Source organism: Drosophila tropicalis, unplaced genomic scaffold, assembly GCF_018151085.1.
Source record: "Drosophila tropicalis isolate 14030-0801.00 unplaced genomic scaffold, ASM1815108v1 contig_694, whole genome shotgun sequence".
In the NCBI taxonomy this organism is placed as follows: domain Eukaryota; kingdom Metazoa; phylum Arthropoda; class Insecta; order Diptera; family Drosophilidae; genus Drosophila; species Drosophila tropicalis.
In genome coordinates, this window is record NW_027173176.1 from 3,065,604 (window position 1) to 3,087,304 (window position 21,701).

A 21,701-nucleotide genomic window follows, 5' to 3' on the forward strand; every position below is an offset into this window, starting at 1 on the left:
TTTGTTTTCCCTTGCCAAAATGAATTTGAAACTTATTTCTGAAACTTTCAGGATAATTTTGGAAATATCCTTTTTAAAATGTAGGATTTCTGCTCATCTTAATTCCTGCTATATACATACATACATCAAAGAAAACGCCTTGTTGTCTTTATAGTTTATTGCAAAAATGATAAATTAAAACTAAAACATAAAAAACTCTTCAACAAGATTCGATTTCGCAATATAGACTAGTTTAATGCCAAACTGATAAAATAATAAGCCGGAGTTTGTTTAAAGTTTTAATTAAATTTCGTTAAATTAAGGTACACAAATTATAATTTGATTGAAAATTAGTTTTTTAAACGAATCTCGTTCATAGAAAAGGACAATATGTAAATAAATGCAATGTCATGCGGTCATAATGAGAGATTGCGTTATCGTTGGCTATCGATAACACTTTTGCCAGCTGTGCACTTTTAGGTGTAAACTTTTGTTTTTTTTTCCCTCAATTTGCACAATAATGCTGCCAAAACTAAAAATATCAGCGTTCCTGCTGAAGGTGAGTGTGTTGGCAAGTGGCTTAAAGCAATCTTTACATCTTTTCCTCCCGCCTTTGATCTCGTTCAGCGTTTGGAGCGTGTGAAGCTGCAGTGCAGCGGCGTTTTGTATGGAGTCTTTTATGGTGACGGCACTCTGCTGGTGTTGAGTTTTAACATTGAGTCAAGCGTAGGTCAATTGAACTATGAGCAATTGCTGCAGAGATTTCCAGCCGAAATGGATCTTTGTGGTCTGGTTAAATTCGGTGATTGTTCGGATGCTGAAGCTCATTTGAGTGAGGTGATCTCATCGGTGGATATCACGGATAATCCCATATTGTTGAAATGTGAACTCGGCACCCTGGTGGGACTGCGGGCTAGCTTTTTTGTCCATGGCAAACTGGAGGATGTGCCCTACGAGGTTATGGAGGCCGAACAGCTATACAATGATTTCTGTTTCACACGATTGCAGTGTGGTTTTAATTTACAAACGGCAGAGACACCCGAAGCCTTGTCCAGAGAGATGCATGTACTTAGGAAGCGGGTAGCTGATGGCAGTCTTGTGTTTCATGTGCCGCAAACAAATATCTGGGTGACGAGTTGTGGTCCCCAGGATAAGAGATTTACCAGTGAATCAAGAATAGAAAATTTATTGGAACTTCTGCCTAAGCGGGAGTCGGTTACGGGAACGGCCAGCAGCAAGAAAAAGCAAGACAAAGAAACACAAGATAAATCCAGAAATTTGGCTGTAGTCGGATGTGATTACGAGGTTGTCAATTTGGATGTCCTGCAGAGTAGGACGCGAGAAGCAACAACAGTTCAGTCACAGCCCCATCCGGCCCTGAGTATATGTCTTACCGCCCTAGAACAGCCAAAAGTAGCATTGCCGCTCGAGGTGGAGGCCATGGCCATTTTGTGTAAGAAAACCAAAATGTTACGTCTCTACGATGTTCTAATCGAAAGCATATGCCGTGCCCTGAGGCTGTTCGAGCAGAGCCTCAACGAATATCTGCAGGAGTCAGAGAGTGGCGGCAAGCTTTTGGTGCCGAAAAGTTATCATTTCTATCCCCAGGAGTTTGGACACTTTCTGAGCTGTGCTTACCTAGAAGATTTAAAGGATGACGATCCAAGCATGTTGGAGAGAAGAAAGAAACTCCATAGACAATTCTCGTTGCCCGTTTCTCGACCTTATTTCCGGCGGGCCAATCAATGTCAATTCATTAACCATTTGGAAGAAGCGCCATGGACACCGCTTCTAAATACTCATCTGGGGCTTCGGCCTAGTGGCGTTGCCGATGGCAAGGAGTATCTAGTTAATGGCAATTACCATTACTATCATTATCTACAGCAGCAGGTTCAGGACAAGGGCTGGGGGTGTGCCTATCGATCACTGCAAACCATTTGCTCCTGGTTCCTGCTGCAGGGTTACTCCAATGCATCCATTCCCACTCATCTGCAGATTCAAGAATATTTGCACAAAATCGACGATAAACCAGCATCGTTTGTGGGCTCCACGCAATGGATTGGCTCGACAGAGCTCAGCATGTGCCTGCAGGGATTCCTCAATGTGGACTCCAAGATTCTTCATGTGGCATCCGGTGCTGAGCTAGCGACAATTGCATCCGAGCTGGCTATGCATTTCCAAACACAGGGCACTCCCGTCATGATTGGAGGCGGAGTCCTGGCCCACACTATCATTGGCGTAGATTACTGTGTTCAGAGTGGCCAAGTGAAGTTCCTTATACTGGATCCCCACTACACTGGAGCCGATGATTTGGCCACCATACAAATTAAAGGCTGGTGCGGTTGGAAAGGCATGGATTTTTGGGATAAACGCAGTTATTATAATCTCTGTATGCCTCAGAGACCGATTCTATATTAACAAAAAAGCACAGATGATTTATTTTTCCATTTGTATTTAAGTTGATCTTTAATGTTTTCCATATGTGTGGGCTCTTTGTATATGTCATGAGTATATGAAGAATTTATATAATTGTATTTTATGTATGTATATGTACTTTATAACTCTCAAAACCATATTTGCAATAAAAAACAGATGTATTCCAAACAAAAAAATGTAGTGGATATTTTAGAAAAAAAAGAAAAAACAAAACAAAATGTTGTATTTTGAACTTACCTCCAGTTTCGGTAGAGTATAACCTTGGAGACGGATAAAGCATTACATATGTATATGCAATTAGCAAATCTGATTATCAGGTTTGCACACAGTTTTTCAAAACTGGTATACAGGGACAAAAACTGCATTGCGCGAAATTGCATTCTGAAAGCGAAATATCGATAAATCAATTTGGTGTTGAAAAGTTTTCTTTTCAGTGTTGCAAAGGGTTTGTGCCTTACAAATGTCTATTTACATTTAAGTAGCCCAGAAGCTCATGGCAAGAAGTTGATAATTAACAAAATTATTTGTTGTACAAATCAAAAAATATGAGTGAAAACAAAGCCAAAGGACCCCAGCAACCAGGAGAGGGTATACGCTCCATGCGTAGCACCAGCGTGTTTCGTTTAATTAACTTTGAATTGTACACAAAACCGGTAAGACCAAGTCCAAAAAATAAATTGGAATTTCTTTTAAAGTATTATATAAATTAATGCCTTATTTTTATAGAACACCATCATAATGGGAATAGGACTGGCGGCTATTACCGGTGTCTTTGGCTATATAGCCTATATGCGGTATAAATATGAAAGCTTGGGCTATTATGTGGCCATCAAGGAGGATGGTCAAGAACAGTTTGTTAAAAAGAAATCAAATTGGGAGACTTAAAAATATTAAAGTAATAATAACAAAAACCAAAGATTATATTCTTATGGAAACATTCTTTATTTACTTGGTAGAACAATTTGGTACATAAATTTTTATCTGTTATCTTGGAGTTTGAAGTTTGTGGTTTTTGTTGGTCTGCATTCAGTTGGTTTCTTCTTTTTTTTTTTTTTGCCAAAATATATAACTATTAAGAAATCACAATAGTAGAAAAATGTTTTTAACTAGAAACTTGTTTTTGCGATTTATCGCGAAATGAGCGTTAAACAGCAGGAGAGAGTTTGGGGGGCCGGGAGAGAGTTTTGAATGATGAGATAGTGTTTTTGTATCTACATATGTAGATTTTGATGCGGGAAATAGTTCTTTCCTTTAAAGGGAGGGAGGGGACAGGAAAAGTTGTTGGGTTCATAGAGGTTTTTCTTTTTCTTGACTTTTTGTTTATGTTCATCTCGTCTTTTAAATCCTTGTATCACACATTGGTTTCCCATTCGCATATCTCTCACTCTCTCACGTTCTCTCTGTTTTTCAAACTGATTTTCCCTTCCATTTCCTTGTTTTTTTTTTCTATTCAAAATGTTTTTCGTTCCTTTTGTTGCTGTTTTTTTTTAAGCAAATATTTTGTTATTGCTGTTTGTTGTTTTAGGCGGACAACTTGAGAGCCTTGAGCTCATCCAGGTACCTTGCTTCCATTTCAATTTTATTCAATTGATTTAATTCCAGGGTTTCGCCCTGACCTTGTCGAGCCTTAAGCTTCTTAATGTCAGCTAGCTTCTTGGCCACGTTACGAATTTTGCGATCCTTCTCGCTGATATTCTGGCCATTGGCCTGGGGATGCTGCTGCTGATGATGGTTGTGATTCCGTTGCTGCTGCTGCTGGTGCTGATATTGATCGGCTGCATTCTCTGTCTGATGTTGTCTGGCCTGATGATATTGCTGGTGTCTCGACTTATTGAATGGAGCCGCCTGTTGCTGTTGCTGCTGCTGCTGTGATTGATCTTCCCCTGTCGCCGGTGCGGCATCTGAGGCATTGGCGCTGACGCCGCCATTATTAACATTCGCAACATCCCTCCTGTTGCGTTTCTGTTGCTTGTTTTTGCTCTTGTTAGTGGAGCCACCTGCAAAAGGGGGGAGAGAGAAGGCAAAAGCAATAATTAGCATAATTTGCTAGGGAATGAAACCGTTACCATAATCGAAAACTGTTCAATTAACTAACTATTGGCTATACCATTTATTTATATAATATTTATGTAGAGATTATCTGGTTTTTAAGCGACTATAAAATTTATATTAGGTTAAGTTCAAAATACAATTAAATGTTTGCCTTAATTATAACTCGAATGAAACTAGTAGAATATAAGGAAATGAAAGTTTACACATTTTGTAGTAGGCAAGAATAAATTGAGAAAAACTAAAGATATATCGCAACTGTTACCGATACAAGTTTCAGTTTCATTCCCCCTAAATCGGTATATATATGTATACTTTACATTCTTTAAGCGAATCCCTAAAAATTCTAATCCTAAGACGACAGATGACATGACATGACTTAATTATCATTTCATTCCCCTCTCAGACGAATCTCGCTCTCCCAAGCTCCCCTCTCTCTCTCTCTCTCCTCATCATTTTGTCTAATAGCGTTTATGCTGATAGGGACGATATCGACGAGATGATCGACTCGAGGAGCCCTGTGCCGATGTCTGACCACCGTCACGCATAACCGTATTTGATATCAATTGCTGTTGCTGATCGCCTCGTCGCATTATCGGATTCTCCATATCATATTGTCTATTCCAAAATGTCCGCATCTTATTACCTGCTCCGCCGGTTGTCAGCGTTAATCCGGGAATGCTGGGCTGCGGCAAATATTTCTCCGGATTCTTGCCCTCCTTCAACAGGCGCAGATGGGGCGGTGTGTAGGCCTTTTTGCTTGCCTCCGGTTGGCTTGATTTAATACCCTCATGCTTCGCCTTGGTAATTTTCGGTTCCATAAATGTATTGTCAGGATATTGTTGCCATTCAATGCCAAGCAGTTCCTGACCAGTCGGCCACATTGTCTCATGAAGCAATGCTCCCGAATAATGATAAACCTTGAACCTGAAATAGACGAATGATATAGATGGAAATGACATTTAGTTCAATGACTACTTTTCGATTGATCAAAACAACGAAATAAACTGAGAACTGAGACACTTACCCATTGCTAATCCTTAATCTTGGGGCAGTGGTTGCGGTAACGAACCATTCACCATTCGGATGCCATTCAAAGAACGTTGTATCAGCACATTTCAAATTCGCCAATTTCTCACGCTTAGACACATCCCAGACTTCGACAGCTCCGGGTAAATTACCAAATCCAGCCAAGACAATTAGATTACCGAATGGATTGAAATAGGCACAATTACGCGGCCCCTCACCGAAATCGAAGACGACATCACACTTGAGATTGTATAATGCGGCCTTCGAGGGCATATAACCATAAACGACGACAAATTCATTGGCCTTGGGACTCCATTTAACCGAATGGACGGGCCCTTCTTTGGATAATGGCACCGAACAGGTGTCACCTTTGGTAGCCATAAAATGAACGGCCTGATTCCCATAGTATGAGGCGCCAGTTTTATCTACTTCGGTGCTGGTAAGTAAAAGCAGTCCAGTGCCTCGTTTATTCCATAACATTTCGACACGATCCGCTTGGAAGAAACTTTTGCAGGCCACGGTTTGATTTTGACCCAAGGCGGGATATTTGTACAATTTGCACATGGAGGGAGCACCCTTGGCACCGGGCGTATAGAAGGCTAAAAATGGTGGACAATGTCCTGGACCCAGGGATAGCATACCGCCACGACTGCCGCCAATTGTCCTTGTTGTTGAGGCAAATCCTTTAATCGCGTCCTGACCCAAATCATAGAATAAAGCTTCACCACCAACGACCATAGCGAATATCGATTCATCTGATGACCATGATGGCTCCCAATCAGTTTGATTTTTTTGCACAATGGCAAAAACTTCATTCCCGGTGGCCACATCATAAACAAGTAGATTTGGCGCTCCTTCTGGACGATCCTTGGTTATAGCATAATGCTCCCAGGTGCATAGATAATTGCCACGTGGCGAGAATTTCAAATAGAATGCCTTGGGACGTGGCAATTGGCATTGTATGGGCCATGTTCCATTTTGATCCTTCCTTGCTTCCAGCACTTTCACCACCAGGCCATTTGAAAACGCAAAATAACGGCCATCGGGACTAAAGCAAATCGATCTGGAATTTTTCGTCTCCTCTCGCGGCAAATTGGGTTTGTGCTCATATGGCAACTTGGAGCCACTCGATGACCACAGCTCAACAGCCACGCTAGAGCGAACTGTAAAAAACACAAGAAAATATATGAAATGAAATTGAAAAAGTGGAACGAGCACCACAGAGAATGCCAGATATGTATGTACGATATATCCGACTTAAAAATACTGTGCAACAATTATCTAAATGATCTTCCTCCCACTCCCACCGCACGCCAAAACATAACCTATAAAGCTAACAACATTCCAGGAATGGCAATCAGTTCCTATTACTTGGCGAATGTTATAATGAACCTTTATATATTTCAATGATCGTCGCTTTGCCACTTAGCTTTCTCTCAAACCAAATATTCCCCGACGCACCCACACAAAGGGTAACAAAAACACACGAGGTGGCCTCAAAAGTGGCAAAAAAGACTTAGTCACTGTGTAATGTGGAAATCTACGAATCTGCGAGAAACTTAAGAAATTTCTATTTACCATATGCTTGGGGCGCTATTTGAGTATGTCGCTAGGATAATTAATAAGAATAATTTTAATTTGATATTTACTTGCAAGGGTAGGAACAACACCTTCCGCAGCCGCAGCCATTGTCTTCCAATCTACACACACACACACACACGCGCGCAGGCAAGCACAAGAACGCGTTGTTGTTGTTGTTATTGTTGTTGTTGCTGTTTTTTTTTGCTGTTTGCAGCAGCTTCTTTTCAGTGTTGGTTAACTTCAAAGTGTGATATCTTGCTGTTATACACACACACGGTTGTATTGCGATAAATTACTAGCACGCATTTGGCGCGAAATACAAATACAGAAACCGAATCGTGATACGTTCAACCAAACCAAAAAAACGTATTTTAGAACTGCAACAAAATTTGTACTCTACGTGAATTTAAAAACATTTTAATACTAAACAATTTTTGTTGTCCGTATACTCAGAGGGTATTCTGTGATTAGAGTCAAGGATAGCTTGATTACTAAAAAAAAAACTCAAAAAAAATGTAGGCAAATCTTAACAAACGCACTTTGATTTAATTTCATTTCGACTTGATAAAATCTTTTTTAAACTTTATGCATAAATTGTATTACAAATAGAGAAAACTCAATTTAGAAAATTGTCAGACAAACTAGAAAGTAATTCTTAAGCGGATTTCCATAAAAATAAGTTTGGGATTGTTTTCCTTTGGACTTAATATTTTAAAAATGTGCAATTAGTAATTTTAAAAAAATATACATATATGCACACTTACATACATATGTACATACTTTGAAATTTTTTAGAAATTTCTATAAATTTTATAACGCAATATTTTACTTTCACCTAGTCTGTTAAATTCTGTAGGCTTTTTCTTTTGGCGTCTTTTTTTTTGGCAACTATTACGAGAGTTAATTGTTAAGCTTGAATAAAAGCATTTAGACCGTCCATCCAACATGTCCAGCAAATGCACAATTGGAACTTGTTCAGGTTACTTTCGCTGATAAATGGAGGAGACAGTGTCGGAGACTTCACCGACCTGACGACACTTTTGCTGCCATTGCCGTTTGTTATTGCCATTGGCAAGTGGCAAGAGTAACGGCTCTTGGCTTGGCTCTCATATTTCAGCCAACAACATTTTGTTTCAATTGTTACTATTAAATTTATTTTATTTTTCTGCATGCCGCAGCGGCGCGACGACAATTGACTTCAAATGTCTTGCATTTACCCAAAAAAAAAAAAAGAAACAAAACAAAATTAAACGAAAAAAAAAGAGAAGAGAAAAAGTTGTTGTAACTATGAAAGTTTGTTTCTTTTCGATAATAACCATCACAAATTGGTAACTTTCCCAAAAAATTAAAAAACCCAACCAAAAGTATATTTCGGAAAAAATGAAAAGCTCTCTTTTCAATGCAGAGCACATGCGCGAGGTTTTTTTTTATTATTATTATTATATAATATTATTAATTAATAATTAATCAATTATTTGCCGACTCCATTCGCAATGCTTTCAGTTTCTCGATGGGTGAAAACTTCTTTCTCATCACATCACACGAAACCGAATCGAGTCATCAACGCGGCGGGTTTAGTCTGAAAATGCATTTCAATGCAATCATCAATTGGCTCACAAATAAATAAATTATGTTATAATATGCTGGAGAGGCTTTTCCCATAATTTCAAACCATTAAAAAAAAATGTATAGATTTAAAATGTTAGTTTTTCTCTTGTTGAATTGTTTGGCAATTACAAATTCAGATTGGATCATAAATGCCACCTTGATTGCCATGGAGGAAGAGGTAACCACATACATATGTATCTCAGACTCATTGTCATTATCCACTTTTCAATATTAATTGAATCATTAGGATTAACCTTTTGGTCATTCAACAATCTTTCCAATTGTTTTCCAGAAAAACCAGGACATCAGAATTGTGTATAGAAAGTATAACCAAAGCAATAGAATGGAAATTCTTTATAATTAATTCAACTTACTAAGAAAATGTTATGTTATCTCTCGTTCCAACTTGTTGTTTTCGAAACGATTCAAGTTCTAAAGAATAAATTTTCAAATTTCGATTATAATCATGTTCATATTAATTGAAATGTATGTACATACATACATAGATAAAATTTGAATTGGCTTTAACTTTAATAATCTTTGACATCTACTTGAGGGTTTATATAGACGGATTAGATCATGGCAGATCAAGAATATACATACATATGTATAAGAAACAAATTTGGTTTTTTCAAATACTTCATTAGAATTTTTTGCAAAAACTGTTAAATATATTAGTTTTTGAGGTTCCAATGCAAATTTAAAAAAGTATTTTCCAATAAGACATTGACTTTGAGAATCCTCCTCCTTGGGAATTACCTCGGACTGTATTTTGGCCAATTTATTATAGTCAATTCTTTTTAATTTTTCAAAACAACAAGTTAGCAATAAATTTCTAATCTATATTTCTATATTTCAAGGTCGTAAGTTTGTTATTTATTGTTTGTTTTAATTCGTGTATTATTTTTAAAAATGCTGAAATTGGTTAGTGATCTCGCCCTCTATTGGCCAAGAGTGTGAGTGAACAAGCTAAAGACTATTGAGTAACAGTGTTCCAAAATAAATATCCAAAATTATGTTTTTTATATCAAATATTATATTAGCCATATTGATTGGAATTGTGCTACTTGTGGCTTTTTGTGTTTGCTGCATATTCATTATGATTTTGTGTTGCACCGATTGCGCTATACGAAATGCACAAATGCGTCCGGCTTGGCCGAGACCTCGACAATTGCCGCAGACATTGCCGCAGTCGGCGTTGTCTCCGTCGTCGGCGTCGCCACCAACACCAACATCAACACTAACAGCAGCAGCAGCAGCAAGAAACGACGACAGCAACAGGTTACGAGCAGCAGCAGCAGCAGCAACAGCAACTGAATAGCAACAGCAACAACCAACAGACGTTAACGTCTCTCGTCTTCTTCTTGATGACCGAAAAGACGACAACATCAAGTGCTTAAGGAATGGTAAACGTTACCCTGATATGCCAGTTCCAGTCGAGCGCTCGAGTTGTACGGTTGTACGGTTGCACACAAATTATCCCAAAAACCCAAGAAACAAAAAACCAGCCAAATCTTTGAAAAACGATCGCCGCCCTCCTTCGCGCAGCTCCCAAGAAGAAAAAGAAAAGTCTTTCAAGTTCAAAACACCAACAAAAAAAACCAAAAAAAAAAAAAAAAAATTATTAATATTATATGCATAATATTTTAAATCCAAAGAACGTTATTTAACGTGTGCGTGCAAGAAGCAAATTTGTTTTCTTCTTTTCTTTTCTTTCCTTTTTTTTTTGGGTTTCAAGTTTTAACCGAAACAAACAAACAACAAATTATCAATAAATATTAAACAAAAATATAATATATACATATAACAAAAACAAACAAAACAACAACAAGAAAACGTTCTTCGTATTTGAATTCAGTTTTTTTTTTTTTTGTATTATTTGAAATATCAAATACCAACACACAATGGAATACCGGTGCTTAAGTAGAAGTTCTGTCAAAGTAAGTCTGACCCCAATAAAAAAAAAAAAAAAAGAAGAATTATATATACCCATATAAAAAGAATTCCTTAGTTATTGAGACAAGTAGACGGCTATTAGATACCCTTTTGGGTTAACTTGGTTATTAGTTTTGTCTTAAAAGTTATGCAAAATATTGGCAAACTGAGCATTTTTTGTTTTCGACTTTTAGACTAAACATTTTTCTTGGTTGAAAACTGAGTTAATGGGAATTACATATATATGTTTGTATGTAGGGTATTAACAGAGATTCTGAAGCATCAGACCAGGTGAAGCCGAAGCCAGCTGCAAGATCTTCTTCTTCGCCGACGACGACAGCGACGGCAACATCGACAGCGTTGTGCCCCACCTTTCCCCCCCCTTATGTTACTCCTGCTCCGCCCCTTGCTACTCCTACTCCTTCAATGCACTTCGCTTCTCTGCTTATTGAACTTGGCATTGTTCACTCCGTTGTTCTCCGTTGCGTTGCGTTTGTTGTCTGTATTCCTTAAACCAGTATGGCATAAAAGAAAGATATATATATATATATACAACTGTATGTATGTATGGTTTTTAGAGTATATATTTATTATTTTTGCAGCAGCAGCCCAGCCCAACCCAAACCCAGCACCTTTTGGGTTTTGTGTGGTCGATTGGTCGGTCGTTCGATGGATCGTTTGGTTTCATTAAGTGCTTCCACTAAGGCTTGGTTCCTTTTTGTTATTTGAAGTATTATTTTCTCAACATGGGCTATTGGAAATTCCATTTGCATTTCCCCGCCTCACCCCTTACCGCCCCCTATAACCAATAACCATATATATATATGTACATACATATGGCATATGGGCGACCTATTTTTTTTTCTTGTAGAGTTCTTCGCCTTGGTTCCTTCTCTGCTCATTTCACTTCACCTCACTTCTGTTGTCGGGTCTCGTCTCTCTTGCTGAAATTAGCACCTTTTCTTTTGACTTTCTTTTCGGCCCGTTGTCGATGGCGCGGCCGCAAAGCAACGGCGACGGTGGTCTTGGCCTTAACGAATTTTTAATGAATTTACTTTAGCCAAATAACTTTTACTAGGCGTAGATCTTTTTAGTTTTTCATTTTTCCTATCTGTCTCTTTCCTAGTTTGTTAGTCGTTGCACGTCTCCTTATGGGAAAAACGAAAAGAAAAGAAAAAAAGCAAAAAGAAACGTGTGGGCTAGGTGACATATGGAATGGCTAGCTATCTGGCTAGAAAGGTATGCCCCACACTTTGCCATACAAGATGTGGGCTATCGTCTATTATGTAGGACATGTATGCAGATAAATAAGGATTTTTGACTTTTTTCTCTAGAGAAACTTTCTGCGAAGTAGTGTTAGTTGGCTTAAAAAGGAATTCATTACAGGAAATTTGCAACTCCCAAATCTCTCTCTCTCTAGGCAAGTAAAATCTTTTCTTCAAATTCCATATTTTACATAAGTATTTTTCATTATTTGTTCCAAACTTTTATAATAGCGAGCTTTTTTGTCGCTTTATCCACTTGTAATTCTCAACTAGTTTTAGCGTGATTTACTTTATCAGCAGATGAGAGGAACATTGTATACTCACAGGACGTTCTTGAGCCTGATCGAGTTTGATATTTTGAATATATTTTCTTAAATATTAAACAGAATCAAGTCTATATATAATGTATATAGATATTTATTACAACGTTTTAATAATTGATTGATTTCGACTAACCGTTTAAGATAAAAGCGAAACGATATAGAAAATTTTCCCATTGAACTTGACCGATTAGTCTCATTTATCGAAAACAAAACTCTGTAGAAAGCCAAGACAAACAAAATAATAATAATAATAATAAAAACCAACTCCCACATTCATTGACTCATTCACTCATTCACTGGGTTTATGGTAAGTCTATTCGGACTTTTGATTTATGTAGATTTCATTCGTGTTTGCCCCCAATTAAGCAAACCAGAAAAAAAATGCACAAGTCTTGGCTATGTTGATGATGATTCAAAGGCAAATTCTTTACAAAGTCCCAAACCCAAACTCAAACTCAAAACCAAAAGCCAAAAACTCTCATACCCTTAAAAAGCCGCAAGCAAAAGTTATAAAAAGTAGGCTAAATATATTCATACTTTTTTGATTCGTTTTGTTTTTTTATTGTTGTTGTCTTTTTGATTTTGTTATGGGTCTGCGTTTAGAGCCGGTCTTCAACGGGAGAGTCAGTCACCGAAGATTCTCATTCATGCGTGATGAGCAGTAGAAGAACCCAAGCTTGAGAATTTAATAAACCAGAGACGACTTTGCAATACCCTGCAGACTTTTTCTCTCTCTCTCCCTCTCTAGATGTTCTACGATTTTCGATTTGAATAGTCTTTTATATAGAACATGTTTCTCAAATTGTATTTTGATCTATTAATAATCTAATTCGATAACAAAAAGTTTAAGCTCTGACCTAAGTTTTCGATTGAACTATGTTCTATATATATATCATCTAGTAATTGAGTTTAGATATGGAATTTGAAGGGAGTCTTAACTCTGAGTAGGTTTGTCCTTAGATATGGATTCATTCTTAAAGTTTACAAATTTAAATTATTTTAGCAATTCATTTAAATTAAAAGAGTTTTGCAAATGTTTTTTCCATCAATTTTCTTGAATTTGGCTTAAATAGAAATAAGATTAGAATTACAATTTAACAATTCATTTTACTTTTACACTTTTAAATTTCAATATCATCCACTGAATCAGTTTATATAGGGTATAACAATTTAAATTTTATTTGCAAAACAAAAAAAACAAAAAAGAAGAAGCAGCATTTAAAAACTGTAAAACAAAAGAATTCTAGGTCAAAATATTTCCTTTGTTTCTTTGATTTTTATTAGGAGAAGCGAAATAAGAAATGACAACAAAAACCAAACAAAAGAGAAAAAATGCATAAAAATAAAATTATTGTCATAAAATTCTGTGTTAATTGTTGATTTAATGTAGCGTAATTCTCTCCATCCTTCCATCCATTTTTGTATATATCCATCTAATGTTAGAAAAATAATGAGGGAAATTATTCTATGCAAAGAGATGGCCAAAAATTGATAGCGTAATGAGTAAAAGTGTTAGGATGAGGGTTCTACATTTGGTCAAGCGAAATTTTTGGTTAGTGTGTTTTCTTCTCCATGTTAGCCTCGTTTCCACGTTACCCGTTCCACGTTTTCAATCTGGACGTCGGTTGGTTGGCTGCTTCGTTTGTTAGCTGGTTGGTTGGTCGCGCATGCGAAGTAGCTAAGCCAAAAATGAAAGCGCCGTTGTCATCGTTTTTTTTTTTATTTTACCTTTTTTTATGTGGTTTGTGTGGGGGAGGGCAGCTGGCTTGAGGTTGGGGCAGTGTCCATGTCCATGCACTTGTCTCTAACTCTCCTCCTCTTCGTGTCTTTTGACTTCTTCTGTTTTCTAAGCTATGTGGCTATACTTACCATTTTTTTTTTTTTTTTGTGGTCTGGGAAAACGTGATCTGCATAGCTGTGCGGAGAAGACTGTCAAGAAGATAGAGTTAGATTGGTTGGCGACTGGGGGGAGGGGAGTGTAGGGGAAACCCATTGAAAGTTTTGTCGCTTCGGGGTTATCACGCCAAAGTATGCTGCTGCTGCTGCTGCCGCTGCCGCTGCGGAACGGTTCAAGTCAAAGATGAATGGGAAAAAAACAAACGGTCTAATGGCCAACGGTGTTAAGAATCATCATCATGATGAAGTTGGCAATAATGCTTGGCTTACCTAAGTAGCGAAATCATCAGCCAAGTGCTGAATTCTATATAAGATGAGATCTCAAATGCTCAATGGAAAAATTTCTTTAGCTCTAATTCACTTTTTTTTGTTAGAGCTAACAAATCATCTAGTTAGCAATGTTTTGGTCGTCACATATCGAATTTCTATATGCACATCCTTGTCTTATCTTATCGATCTTATCCAGCTTAACTCATCGATCTCAACTCAGTTGATCTCAGCTGGTCGAAATTAACTTATCGATGTCATAATTGCACATCCTTGTCTTGTTTAAATTCATATCCTTCTTTGAGTTCCTAAAACAACTGAAATTTGACAACAATAGTGAACTTTTAAATTGCTTAGCATTCGATATCAAGCATTTTCTCTATAAGCTTATACCAGTAAGATATTTGGATTTATTTGGTTTAACTTAGTCAAATGTAAAGCAAGACATTAAAAAGTGCATTTAATGTCATTTAAAGACATATGATTGAATTATAGAGAATTGTTTTTAGTTAACTTTGATCTTTTAAGAAGTATTTGTGTATATTTAAAACAAATTTATCATTCAGAATTCTTTAATTCTTAGTATAGACTCCGAACTTTTACTTAGCTTAGTTTCGAGAAGAACCCGTGAACTGCCTTATCTTCGTCTTCCTTAAAGGTATCCTATTCTATCGGTTTATGTCCATAATGATTGTTTGACAAGGAATCCAATTACTAAGGAACTCTTTTGTCCGTCTCCCGCAGCAAATCGAAGAGGTAGTCTTCCCTGCTTCCTTGTTTCCTGCTGAGTTCCGAAATGGAAGTTTTTTCTTCCTTCAGAAGCAGATTACTTATAAGGGATAAGCATTCATCTTATAAGTATACCAAGTAAAGCTAAATTCTTAGATCATTAGTAGACTTAATGAATTGACAATCAATCATATAAAACTTTAAAATTCTTTTATTTTCCAATTGTAATGACAAACTGTTAAGAAATCCAATGAAATTATTAGAAATTTCCAAGCTAAAGTCATTTTGAATGCTTTTACTTGTTGAAAGAAATAATTGTATGAATAATTTGAAATGGTCAATTCTTGTTCTTCTTAAGTTGTGTGTTGAAAAGAAAGAAACCCCTCCCTCCAACCCCCCAGCACCCCTTTAGCAAGACACTTGGGAGACAGAGACACACATTCTTCTTTGGCCATCTGTGTGCTCCATAAAATATAAAATTGCAACAAACAAAAGTCTTTTGGGTTGAAAATTGTGTCAGTCAGGCAGGCAACAAAGACAAAACGCCACTGACACTGACACTGGACAACGGGCCACCACGATCACAAAACCATTCTCAATTCATTTCAATCATGAGAGACATTATCACTGACATCCATTGAGAATGTGGAACCTGGCCTAGACAAGCCGGAGAAATGGCCAACACATATAAGAGGGAGTGGTGGAGTGGGATGGTGAGAGGGAGGGAGAGGGAGGGAGGGAGGTGGGGAAGTGAAGACACTTGAGGCTGTAGGCTACGCTTATCAATAAACCAGTTCTAAGACTCAAATTGCGTGCAACGGTCACACACACACACACACAGATGTGAGGAGGCAAACAGAGACAGAGGAGACAAGTGGACAGGTGGACAGACAGGTGTCCGTTGGCTATTTGTTTGTTGCTGTCAACAACAACAACAGCAACAATAATCTAACTAATTTTCACTCTTGAATTTCAAACTATGACAAGAGTATGTTAGAATTTAATTTTTGTTTATTATTATTAAATGCCAATGTTAATAGTGCTCAAAGTCATCGAAAGGGGGGGAGAAGAACGTAGAAGATAGTTAGTTATAGGCAAAGTCAATGCCGAGAGAGAGAGAGAGAGAGAGCGAGAGAGAGAGAGAGATAAAGACAAAAACCTCAAGAGTGAGAGAAAGAGAGATGGAGAGTAAGAAAGGGGGGAAAGATGTGGGTCGTTAACCTCGTTATAACGGCACCTGATATATATCTATATATACGCACACACACACACACATGTAAAGCGCGTTCAGTCGGCGGGCTCAGGCTCTTGACAGTTTTACTTGGGTCTCTCTGGGTCTTTCAATCTTTACTTCTACAATAGGTACACACATGTAGGGGTCCGGGTATACCCGTTACTCTCGTTCAACTCATCAAAGGGTATATCTTTTTGCAAGTGCAGAAATTACAACTGATCAAATATGAACATTCAAAACAAGATGAAAAATCTAAAGTCAAATCGGTCACTACAATTGAAAACCGTATACGAAATTCTGATAAGTTTTCAAACACATTTGGATTAAGAACTGTAGAATCAAAGATCAGTATGGATATAGAACTTTACAATCAAAGATCGCAAACGAAATACTGATCTTAAGATAAACATGTTTGAATGGAAATCTGTAATATTAGGACATATTTGAATAGAGAACAACAGAATTAAAGATCAGTAACGAAATCGTGATCACTTAGATTAGGATATATTTAAATAGATAACTTTAAGATCAAAGATAAGATGCAAGATATAGACATAAGATTAGAAATCTTCAATGAAATACTTATATTTTAAAATGTTGCCTTCCCAAGAAATCTTTTAATCGAGAACAAAGTTCAATTAATGTATTCAAATGTACCAACTAATAAATAAAGGATTCGCAAATTGATTAAGTCACCAGAAATTGGAAATGAGATAAATGGGATCTAATTCAAAAGAAAACTTATGCAACTCTAAGGCATACGATTGAAGTCTTTAATGGGCATTCGCATGGTCGGATGATTTAGTATTTGGTTGGTTTGGTTGGTAGACCACTAGCCATTATTGTTGTTCCCCTTTTGAATTTAAAGTTCTTTTGTTATAGCCAACTATTGTCGTGTGTATGTGTATTATGTAAGCCTAATGACTTGGCAAAACTCGAAACTCTGTGCCTGTCTCTCTGCCTTCAGCAGTGTCTCTGAGAAATTGTCAACACTTCAATGGATTTTTGATTAATGCATGAATTTGACATTTATTTTTTGTTATTTCTCCTAACTGGCGGGGTACAGTCATCACATACCAACAAACATATTTTCAATGAACCTTTCTCACCAGCCAACTTTAGCTCTAAACACTTTTAAGAAAGTCGCCTCATTAGAGAAGCCCGAAAAAAGTGAAGGAGAAGGAGAAGAGAGATAACCCAATCGAGATGGCAATTACCAAGTAAAATATATACATATAAAAAAAATAAAACAAAATGATGTTAAAGAAGAAAAATACAAAATTACCTACGTTTTGTTGACAGGTTCAAATGGCAATGGCTGGCCATAAAAACGGAAAGTTAAAAGAGAAAAAAACACACACAAAATGCCTCTAGAAAATCACGTTTAATGACAAACTACCAAAAAGTACCAACAGAATTTGAACAAAACAAACATAAAAGAGTTAACAGACACGAGGAGACAGTAGTAGTTCAGGCTAAAGGCGGTGAGAGTGGCCAAGTCTGGACGACAACTTGGCTCTTCATTTTGGCTCTTTGGATGCGTGTGACAAAAGTCTGTCACGTTGTTGTCTCCGTCGTCGTCGTCGTCGCAATCATTAATTTTTCTTGTAATGAATGTTGACAAAAAAAAAAAAAAAGAAGAATTAAATAATAGAATTTCGCTTTCATTTTCATTTCCCAACACGCAATGACCACTTCAATTATATATACATTTCTTTTAGCCATCATCATTCACATTTTGAAAAGAAAGTTTCGTCAAACCTGTGAACTAACACAATCGTCACATAAAGTGAAATGAAAGAAAACAATATTATTTTGTTCAATTAAAATAGTTGTCGAGTTATTTTTATCACTAATCAGACATGCGAAAAGAAATGAAATTAAATAAATAAATAAAAAAAAAAAACCCGAAGAGAGGGGAAAAAAATTAAATATTTCTTCTTTTTTGTTAGTTGCAATTTGAATTCCAAACTGAATCGTACAGAAACCGTACAAACTGGTTTCTCACCGATCAAATCTGCACACACACACGCAGAGAAAGTGAAAAGAAAACTACAAATATCTGCGACTCTGAGAAGTAGTGTGGTCATAAAAAGTTCAAACCATATTAGAAGTCAACTTGATTAACATTATTATTTTTAGTTTCAAGCCCAAAAAAAAAGGAAAAAAACGAATACCCTTATACAAAATGTGGTACATTGATTTTAACACAGGACGCAGTTGAAATTCTCAGAATGTCCTCTTCTAAGGGATCTATTAGATTAAAATGGACTCTCTCTCTCTCTCTCTTAATAAAAGGAACAAATCAAGGCCCACCTACCGAAGTTTGTATATACCCTTTGCAAATTAGTCTTTCCTAATCTATTATTAAAACTGAAACGAAATCAAATTGAAGACCCTATTTTGTGATTAAGAAATTTTGTTTATCTACAAATTAAACTTGTCATTAACGATTAACAAAATGACTCAAAAAGGATTAGAAAGAGAACTCGTGACTAGGTTCTCATTATTGGAGTGATTTATCGTTAGAAGTCTATTTCATTTTCCACCTACCATAAAGTCGACTCATTTAAAAGTCCAATTGGAGCAATTATCTGTGAGCAGTGTTGCCATCTAAGTTTTTGGTCTTGTCTTTGTGTTTGTATGGCAGCTTTTACAAATACAAAATCCTTCACAGAAATAGATCAAAAATAGGACAGATGGCATCACCGCAGGTGAAAGAGAGACACACAGTTAGCCCAATAAAGTACTTTCAGATGTTTGGTAATTTTTAATCCTTTAGTGTCTTTATGGGAAAGAATAAGACATTAAAAAGAGATGGAAAAAGTTAAGAGTAAATATTTAAAGTGGGTGAAAATATAAAAAGATTTGCTGTCAAAGGATGCAAGGTTACAAGGTAAGCTTCTTTGATCATTTTATTTTGCTTTGAGTGTATTTCTGAGTCGGCCTAAACAAAAGCCGTTAAATTGCCGTTTTTACTTTACCACACGAGGGCGTAATTGTGATTAATTTGGTTTTTTTCTCTTAATATTTTTGATTATTTTTTTTTGTTTTTGGGGTCATGGGATGAGAAATTCGAAATTTGGAAAATTCTGTTTTCCCTATTTTTCATTTTCGGTCTTGAAAGCCGAAGAAAAACAAAACACATCAAATACTTGAGTGACCCATGGCCCGTTGCCGGGTCTTTGTTTTCCGTCTTGTTAGTTACTTAGTTAGTTAGTTAAACTTAATGAAATGTGATTTCAAAGAATTCGTAGAATTCGAAAAAACCACACCAGAACAATGTGTGTAGAACTGTCTCTGTCTCTGGGCCATGGCCATGCCTAGACACACACACACACACACACACATAGTGGAGAGGTCGCAAGTTCAACAAGAATCACTGTTACCACATAGACAGACAACATTTTGCTATGACAAAACGAGCTCCCACTTTGGAGTTGGCAGTAGATTTTTTTGTTTAACGTTTTCTTTCCGTAATTTTTTCAGTTTGTCTGTTACCGTTATCGATTACTGAATTTGTTTTCGGTTATAATTTGATTTTTTTTCTTTCGTTTTTCCTTTTTGTGCAGCATTTAACGGCACTTTGCATCATCAGCATTGCACTCACAGCGGCGAATGCCGCGTTATGGCCTAGCTACAGCAGTGACTCCACCTCCTCCTCCTCCTCAGTGGTGCCAAGCAGATGTGCCGGTGGGCGTGGCCTGAAATATCTATCCGGTGATGCATTGACAGATTCGCTCGACTGTTTGGGTCCAAATAATGCGCCATATCCCAGGTGAGTGTGTGACAACCGTTACAAAAAAAAAAAACTTTCTTTTCTAACGCCTCTTCGGTTTGGTTTTTTCTTCTTCTTTTTCTTTATTTTATTCTGTCTTTCTTCTATTATTGACAGTGCGGCCGTTGCTCGCACATTCTCCAATTGGAACGGAAATTCGCGACGTGGACGTCAGAGTAAATTGCCCAACACACTGGATCCCGCCATAACCACAAGTGCATTGTTGAGGGCATACGATGAGGTGAACAACAACGAGGCGGCATCGTCTATCGGAAGCGATCGTTATGGTAAGTCGGTCAGAGCTAATGATTGTTACTGTGGTTTCGACTGTGGCCGCAAATTGATTGATTGACTGACTAACTGATTGATTGATTGATCGCTCAATCGATCGTTTGATTGATTGATTGATTTGCATTTACCTGACTTTTGCAGGTCGTTCGCTGAAGAACTCCTCCCCGGCCCATCAATGCAAGAGCGATACACCGGCGCGTCTATGCAAAACACGTTACAATACCACAGCGCCCATGTATGGTGTTAGCTTGACCTCCGGCCAACCGGTGACCATTGTGCAGAAATTTCCCGATCTCTTGCAACAGGTGGTCTTTGAGGTGTGCGAGTAAGTATAAGCAAAAAAAAAACCACCCACAAGAAACTATTGCAAATTTGAATCATTATCTGGCCAACAGATCTTCGGAATGCGATGTTGTGCGCGGTGAGTGCACACAAACCTATGTACCCTATCTATTTCTGGTCATACCGTTGGGTCCAGTGACCCTAACCGGTCAGGATTACGTTCTTGTCGAAAGCGGATGTGTGTGCAAGCCCAAATATTCAACGGGTGCAGCTCAAGAGCCCAACATGATACCATAAAAACTTTGGCTAGGATGTGAAATCGTCAAGGACAAATAAAAATAAAGCACACAAACACACACACACACAGCAACCAAAAGAACTGAGCGAACGAGTTTTGGGTCGACAACGAGAGGGAGAGCGATTGCAGCAGCAATGCGTTCATGAGAAATTATTTTTTGTAGCGAATCAATTTTGCAAAAATGTTATTTAATGTATTTTTTTTTTTTGTAACCTTCTTCAATTATTTCCAATTTCATCTTTAAACTTCTTTATGTAAAAACAACATCAACAACAAAACAAAAGAAAATGAGAAAAAAAAGCAAATTGAAATGCAATTTTGCTCAAAAAATAATGCAAATCATTAATATTAAGTCTAAATTTAAAAGTAAAGAACAATTAATTTAATGCTTTATGCATTTATAGTTTGTATTTATTAGAAGCCCTGAAAATGGATGCGTTTAAAAATTCTAAATAAATAATATTAATAAAAAGAAAAATATTCACATAGTTTGAAAACAAAAAAAGGCCGTTACATTTTATAAAACGACATGCAACTCTGTATCCGGTGCGGGGAGTAATAGTCCTAAGGGTGCGAGTAATAGTCCTAAGGGTACGAGTAATAGTCCTAAGGGTGCGAGTAATAGTCCTAAGGGTGCGAGTATTAATCCTAAGGGTGCGAGTAATAGTCCTAAGGGTGCGAGCCCAGAAAAAGAAGAAAACAAAAGCCAGAAAAAAACGCA

The 21,701-nt window shown here is 37.1% G+C and overlaps 4 protein-coding genes across 5 annotated transcripts; 3 read left to right on the plus strand and 1 right to left on the minus strand.

Annotated features, from left to right (window-relative positions):
* Window positions 1-408: 408 nt before the first annotated feature.
* Ufsp2 (UFM1 specific peptidase 2) lies at window positions 409-2,591 on the plus strand. Its single transcript, XM_068292425.1, has 2 exons — window positions 409-538; window positions 607-2,591. Exons 1-2 carry the CDS (start codon window positions 500-502, stop codon window positions 2,395-2,397), a joined length of 1,830 nt encoding a protein of 609 aa, XP_068148526.1. The 5' UTR covers window positions 409-499; the 3' UTR covers window positions 2,398-2,591.
* A 272-nt stretch (window positions 2,592-2,863) lies between these two features.
* Window positions 2,864-3,331, plus strand: LOC137578810 (small integral membrane protein 8). Its single transcript, XM_068292395.1, has 2 exons — window positions 2,864-3,068; window positions 3,142-3,331. The coding sequence occupies exons 1-2, from the start codon at window positions 2,961-2,963 to the stop codon at window positions 3,298-3,300; spliced, it is 267 nt and encodes an 88-aa protein (XP_068148496.1). The 5' UTR covers window positions 2,864-2,960; the 3' UTR covers window positions 3,301-3,331.
* A 2-nt stretch (window positions 3,332-3,333) lies between these two features.
* eIF2A (eukaryotic translation initiation factor 2A) lies at window positions 3,334-7,302 on the minus strand. 2 transcript variants are annotated; one of them, XM_068292394.1, is made up of 4 exons: window positions 7,143-7,299; window positions 5,492-6,656; window positions 5,111-5,391; window positions 3,334-4,412 (listed from the first exon to the last, which is right to left on the minus strand). In XM_068292394.1, exons 1-4 carry the CDS (start codon window positions 7,180-7,182, stop codon window positions 3,937-3,939), a joined length of 1,962 nt encoding a protein of 653 aa, XP_068148495.1. In that variant the 5' UTR covers window positions 7,183-7,299; the 3' UTR covers window positions 3,334-3,936. The 2 variants fall into 2 exon arrangements, 1 of the variants encoding a protein (XP_068148495.1); XR_011032771.1 differs by having other exon boundaries at window positions 4,307-4,412; window positions 4,785-5,391; window positions 7,143-7,302.
* Window positions 7,303-9,803: 2,501 nt separating this feature from the next.
* On the plus strand, window positions 9,804-21,366 carry LOC137579413 (uncharacterized). Its single transcript, XM_068293184.1, has 5 exons — window positions 9,804-10,622; window positions 19,904-20,109; window positions 20,227-20,396; window positions 20,542-20,725; window positions 20,796-21,366. The coding sequence occupies exons 1-5, from the start codon at window positions 10,587-10,589 to the stop codon at window positions 20,977-20,979; spliced, it is 780 nt and encodes a 259-aa protein (XP_068149285.1). The 5' UTR covers window positions 9,804-10,586; the 3' UTR covers window positions 20,980-21,366.
* Window positions 21,367-21,701: the final 335 nt, after the last annotated feature.

What these genes read in the sequence shown, in the direction of transcription:
- LOC137578810 (XM_068292395.1), top strand. Translation starts at nt 2,961, where the DNA reads ATGAGTGAAAACAAAGCCAAAGGACCCCAGCAACCAGGAGAGGGTATA. An exon ending in TTGAATTGTACACAAAACCG is followed by an intron (nt 3,069 to 3,141) that starts GTAAGACCAAGT and finishes TTATTTTTATAG; the next exon opens with AACACCATCATAATGGGAAT.
- Ufsp2 (XM_068292425.1), top strand. Translation starts at nt 500, where the DNA reads ATGCTGCCAAAACTAAAAATATCAGCGTTCCTGCTGAAG. An exon ending in TATCAGCGTTCCTGCTGAAG is followed by an intron (nt 539 to 606) that starts GTGAGTGTGTTG and finishes GATCTCGTTCAG; the next exon opens with CGTTTGGAGCGTGTGAAGCT.
- eIF2A (XM_068292394.1), bottom strand. Translation starts at nt 7,182, where the DNA reads ATGGCTGCGGCTGCGGAAGGTGTTGTTCCTACCCTTGCAA. An exon ending in TGTTGTTCCTACCCTTGCAA is followed by an intron (nt 6,657 to 7,142) that starts GTAAATATCAAA and finishes TGTTTTTTACAG; the next exon opens with TTCGCTCTAGCGTGGCTGTT. An exon ending in GCTGACAACCGGCGGAGCAG is followed by an intron (nt 4,413 to 5,110) that starts GTAATAAGATGC and finishes CCCCTTTTGCAG; the next exon opens with GTGGCTCCACTAACAAGAGC.
- LOC137579413 (XM_068293184.1), top strand. Translation starts at nt 10,587, where the DNA reads ATGGAATACCGGTGCTTAAGTAGAAGTTCTGTCAAA. An exon ending in TAAGTAGAAGTTCTGTCAAA is followed by an intron (nt 10,623 to 19,903) that starts GTAAGTCTGACC and finishes CTTTTTGTGCAG; the next exon opens with CATTTAACGGCACTTTGCAT. An exon ending in AATAATGCGCCATATCCCAG is followed by an intron (nt 20,110 to 20,226) that starts GTGAGTGTGTGA and finishes TATTATTGACAG; the next exon opens with TGCGGCCGTTGCTCGCACAT.